The sequence below is a fragment of the Limulus polyphemus genome, unplaced genomic scaffold, assembly GCF_000517525.1.
Source record: "Limulus polyphemus unplaced genomic scaffold, Limulus_polyphemus-2.1.2 Scaffold5065, whole genome shotgun sequence".
NCBI classification, from domain to species: Eukaryota; Metazoa; Arthropoda; class Merostomata; order Xiphosura; family Limulidae; genus Limulus; species Limulus polyphemus.
This window is the reverse complement of record NW_013670675.1, coordinates 24,776-30,813: the sequence shown is the minus strand read 5'-3', so window position 1 is coordinate 30,813 and position 6,038 is coordinate 24,776. Positions and strand designations below refer to the sequence as shown.

Genomic DNA, 6,038 nt, shown 5'->3' with positions numbered 1-6,038 from the left:
CTAAAGTCATCTATTTTATTTCTTATACTTCTAGCATTACAATAGTAACAATTAAGCCTATCCTTATAACTACTCCTAAACTCATTTACTATGCTAAACTTTTCTCTGCTCATCCTCACATACTAACCTGAGCCTAGCATTTAGTCCTAGTGACATACTTATAACTTCATCCCCGCTATTAATTCTGGGCAGTATCTCTGACAAAATTAAGTTACATCCTTTTTCTTTAAATGTCTTTATACACCTCTTGTACTTATTAATTAGCTCCTCTGACCTACCTTTCCCTACATCATTAGCCCCTACATGCACCACAAAAACTGCATCTCTGTTAGCCCCCTTTATTATATCTCCTGCTCTGTTAGTTATATTCTCCACCTGTGCCCTTGGAGAGTGTAATATTATTATTTTCTCCCTATTTACCATACTATCCACATGCCTTATCAAGGAGTCACCTATAACTATAACCTCTTTATCATCTACATCCTTCTCTGACCCTTTTGCTTTATTTCCATCCAATAGTTTCCCATCTGGTAAAAATGCTTTTTTTAACTCTTGATGCAAAAACAACAGATTTTCTGGCTTTAAACCCATCTCTTTAAATATCCTTCAATGTTAAGTTGAAATTGTTGTAAAAAGAAAGTTTAACAAAAGTTCAACTCAATTTGTTTCTATTATTTTAAACACGTGCAAAATACTATTTTTAAAGACAGTTATTTAAGTAGAACATAAACTAGCATTTTAACTTATAAAGTGGTAAACTGGATGTAATGAGATGAACACAATAGATTTTTTACTGTCAGAAGTTATTAATCTGTAACTATGTAAAGTTACATTTTTGTGACTGAACCATTTTTTATGTTTATCAAGAGACAATTATGTTGTGTAAACAATTCTGATATTTAAAATACACTAAATAAAGGCAAGATTATCACAGATATATGATGCATATAATAAAGATGATCTTTATTGAATTTTGTACCAAGTTACCCAAGGTCTATCTGAGCTAGCCATTTTTTATATGAAGTAGTAGACTAGAGTGAAGGCAGTTAGTCAAAATCAATCACTGCTAACACTTGGACTACTCTAATCAAGAAGCAGAACTTGACTGTCACACTTATAATGCACCCATGACTACAAATGTTCAAAGTGCAATATTTTTATTTTGGATGTAGCAGGGCATGAACCATGGATCCACAGTTCAGTACACTAACAACTTGGCATAAAAATGTAGCTAAAAATCTAAATTTTAGCATTATATAAGTTTTAAGTTCTTAATTTTATAAAACAATATTTAAAAAAATCCTCAATTTCCCTTTCTGTGAGAATTGTGACACTTGCTCTCTAGGTATCCCCCTCTTCTCTAATTTATTTATCCAAGAAGTATGTAATTTAACGTAAATTACTCATTACTATGTTGTCATCAGTCAGGCAATGTGTAATTCTGATATCGCCATGCCTACCTGTCATACCCTCTCTTTCAGAAATTGCCAATAGTTCTCTCTGACATTTCATACTATATTACTTATAACCAATAGAAAGTCAAGGTTTTATTCTATCAAATGACATATTAAATTGCATTGTTTTCTGTACAGAGAATTGTCTATCGTGCTTCCAGTTCAAACTTTATTTCCAGGGGAAACACATCAACGAACATAGGTGAATTTTTAACAGCTCTTGTTGCATAGTTACAAAGCCAGAAAAATTTTGATATTTATGGGACACTGCCTGCTTTCTACATGCTATCATTCAGTGTTCTTTGGTGCATTATTTAATTAAGTGAAAAAATATTTAGTGCACTTGTACCATTAGTATAAAAAAGTAGGGTTAAGTGTCAACAACAGTCAACAGTAAAAAAAGAAAGATCTAGGTAACTAGTGTATTTCTTGTTTTTCATGTGTATTCTTTATTTATTAAATAAATTAAGATGCAAAAATTAGAAACTCTTTAGGTTAGACGAGGTTAGATTAGGTAAAGTAAATAATAATAAAAATTGTTCATGAGGTATGCTTGTGAGTAGCCCATGTCTTATGTAATTCGATCAGATAAAATGAGCTCCATGTTCACCAATTGATTTACAAATTTTATGGTGAGAATATTAACTTAGACATGATTCAAAAGGCAATAAAACAATGAAATTTAAGTATAAACAGATGTATACTATTACAAGTTTGAAGCTATTTAGTATAAACAAATGTAGTTTCATATTACAATTTGAAGTGATTCTTAAAAGAAAAAAAGGTAATTTCGATTTATTTTTAGTGCTTACAAGGTTGGTTAAATTGGCCAACCTTGTATACAGAAATAGAGTAGAGGAAATAACAGATAAAGTATAGTTTTATTGAAAAAAAAAGTTTTATAATTATTTAGGAGGTTTTATAGATTACATAAATGAAATTGAAAAACTTTCAAATAAATGTAATTCTTTTTAATCTTCACATGAAAATCACTTTGCACTCAAACTTGTAAACAAAACTATTTAATATATTCACAGACAAATCTTTATTAAAAAATACTTAATTAAAAAATGTAGTTTTTTGTGTACAAAAGTCTTGTAATGTTTACTGAAAGTTTGCCAAATTTTGTGAAGATACCCATACTGTATTAAAAGTTATAATATGGCAACTGTAATGTGTACAAAATGGTTATGAATTAAGACAATTAAAGTGAGCCCATGTGGAAAGAGTTAAATATACTTACGATAAATATCTTAATTTAAAGAAATAATACTAAATCTAATGTACTTAAAGCAGAAATACTCACCAAAATAAGGTATTTCAATTGTCAGTGGTTTGCCAGAATCACCAACAAAGTCCAACTTCTTCAGCTTGATTACGGGAGCTTTTTCAGCTGTTTGGAAAACAGTGATATCAAATTATCTGGAGTCATCACTTTAAATATTTTAGATATTCATCCTACACATTATACAACTTATATACTCAGTGGTTACATACATATATGTACGACCACATTACTTGGCTGTTTGTCTTGCTGTTGGAATTTACTGGCACAAAGCAACTATGCTATCTGTGCCAAACAACTGTAAAATACAATAAAAGGAAAGAAAACAAGTAAAAATGAAAAAATGCCCAAAAGTTAGGTAAACATCTAAATAAGAGTAAATAGACCAATGGCCCATAAAAAACTAAAAACACAATTAAGTTGGACAGTGTCACCACCACCAATGGTACTGTCTAACATCAGGAGGTAAACTCGTAGAAAGCATATGTCTAAAATGGTGCCATCGCTGACATTCGTAATGGCAGCACGAAAGTAAAATGTGGTCAGTTGTGATCTGAAAATCACGAAGGCCACATATTATCAGATCAGTCCCATATAAAAGAAAACAATGAGTAAAAAAATTATGACTGATGCATAGCCTATACAAGGGCCAACAGAGAACTAAGAGAGTTGGTGTAATTAGTACGGCTAGTGTACTGCTTAGCTTCTATGTGATCCAGGGCAAGACAAATGGCATAAAACTCGACAGTGAACACAGAAACTGTAGAGAGGATTCTGTCAGCAACCACCAAGCCACAACAAACCATGGCAGAGCCCACACAGTCACCTGATTTTGAACCATCCATAAAAACGGGTACAGAAGAATGTTTCTAAAAATGTTCGACAAAGAGAAGACAGTACTTCCAATTGGAAGTATCCACCTTCCTCAGAAAACTCAAAGAAAGGTCACAAGTGGTGATGGTAATGAGCCATAATGGAATGGGATGACCTGTGCCTGGATATGAAGGCCAAAAGGAGGAATGGCTGACCATTCATTATGAAACAGCATAGCCCACCAAGTAAGGAAGACAAAACCCCAAGCAGATTGTTGTGGTAAGGATCAAAGCTTGGTAGCATATTGCAAAGAAAGTTGCAAACGGTGGAGGTGAAGAGGAGGTTAAAGGGACTCAGTATACAGACTCTGGACTGGTGAAGTGCACAGACAAAGCCCCCAGATAGTGAACAGGGTCCAACATCTTCAAGACAGAGGGCCTGGCAGAAGCATAGACCATAGTTCAGTTTGGAATATATGAGAGCATGCTAGATCTTCAACATAGAACATTGATCTGCTTCCCAAAAGGTGAAAGAAAGCACACAGAGGATGTTAGGTGCCCTTGTACACTCGACGTGAAGCTGCTTGATGTGAGGAATGCAAGTAAGCTTATGGTCATAGATAAACTACAAGAACTTCAACTCAGAAACCACAGGAAGAACAACAACACCAAGATGGAGCTCAGGATTGGGGTGTAAACCCTGTTGGTAGCAAAAATGAATGCAAACGGTTTTAGAGGAAGAGAGACAGTAAAACTGTTTGCAGTGGTCCAATCCAACAAGCGAATGAAAGCAGTCTGAAGTTGCTGCTCAATAAACATTATGTTCGACTTACAACAAGAAATGTGGAAGTCATTGGCAAATAGGATATTTATAACAGTAACAGGAAGTTGTTTAGTGATAGCATTGATCTTGATACTGAAAAGGGTGTCACTCAAGACACAACCTTGAGGGATTCCAAGTTCCTGTGTAAAAGAATGGGAAAGGGTTGAACCCACACGGTCTTGGAATCACCTAAAAAGTAAAAAGTTACTAACAAAAATGGGTAAATGGCCATGCAACTCATAGGAGTGGAGGTCCCTCAAAATGCAAATTTTTATCATTCCTACCCAAAATGGAAATCATAAATAATGAATAGCTTACATGAATAAAGTTCATTGAACTTCTGAGGAGAGACACATTATATGAAAAGAATGTAGGAAATAAAAAGAAATGGATACTTCTTATTCAGAAGGTATATAATCAAACGAGAATGTAATCAAACTTTAAAGAAATATTGAGGTACTCCAAATAATTACAGAAACATTAAACTACCTTGCAAGAGGGAAATGCCTTTTATGCACAATATGCATGTGCATATGATTGTTTCCCCCAAACATTTTCAAACCAAAGTTAAGAAGAAAACAAAAACTCAAAAAAGTACTAAATCACAAGTTCAAAAGTTAGAAAATATGCAATTTCCTCTATAACTGTGGTGCACCAGGCTTCACCCCACTGGTCCCACCTTCAAAAAAGGAGATCAACACCCAAACTCTTGTCAGGGGTCACACACCCAATCCCCTCTTTCTATGTGTAGATTATTTAATTTCTGTCAGTGCTTCTACCTGACAAATGGTATGGTTATAATATTATAACATTAGATAAGTTATCTTCAAACTCTGAATTAGATCAATGTTAAAAAGATTGAAGAAGGGATATATAAGTTTGGGTACTTTAAAAATTACTATTATTTGAAAAAGAAATCGTTTTTAGAAGCAGCTTACAGTTTCACTTAAAGTCCTTGATTTCAACTTACAGTATATTACAATTTTTTCACTTTATTGGCTCATATCTAGAGAATGTTTGAAATTGGAATTAAGATATTTATCTTCAGAAATGATTAGTAAATAGATTTATATAACATTTTTTCTCTTATGAATTTACCTTCAGAAACAGTTAATTTACAATTTATGCTTTCATTGGCTTACCTTCGAATATGGTCACTTTACTGTTGAACATAATTTTATTTATTTATGGATTAATCCTTCAGAAATAATTAGTATACAGTTGCACTTTATATACTTATATTCACAGACTTCCTTTCAGAAACGGTTAATTTACAATTGGACTTAAGCTCCTTCAGAAACAGTTAATTTACAATTGGACTTAAGCTCCTTCAGAAACAGTTAGTTTACAGTAGAACTTAAGTTCGTTGTTTTTACAGACTTACCTTCAGAAACGGTTAATTTACAATTGGACTTAAGCTCCTTCAGAAACAGTTAGTTTACAGTAGAACTTAAGTTCGTTGTTTTTATAGACTTACCTTCAGAAACGGTTAATTTACAATTGGACTTAAGCTCCTTCAGAAACAGTTAGTTTACAGTAGAACTTAAGTTCGTTGTTTTTACAGACTTACCTTCAGAAACGGTTAATTTACAATTGGACTTAAGCTCCTTCAGAAACAGTTAGTTACAGTAGAACTTAAGTTCTGTTTTTACAGGCTACTTCAG

At 33.1% G+C, this 6,038-nt stretch overlaps 1 protein-coding gene across 1 annotated transcript in view; it reads right to left on the bottom strand.

The window, feature by feature from the left end:
- The window catches only part of LOC106472072 (twitchin-like), a gene marked incomplete at both ends in the record, with an annotated part of 59,738 nt that overhangs the window by 41,033 nt on the left and 12,667 nt on the right, over positions 1-6,038 (bottom strand). Inside the window, one exon of the mRNA XM_013932702.2 lies at positions 2,761-2,847. Within this exon, the coding sequence (XP_013788156.2) occupies positions 2,761-2,847 (87 nt within the window). The remainder of the gene's footprint in view (positions 1-2,760; positions 2,848-6,038) is intronic.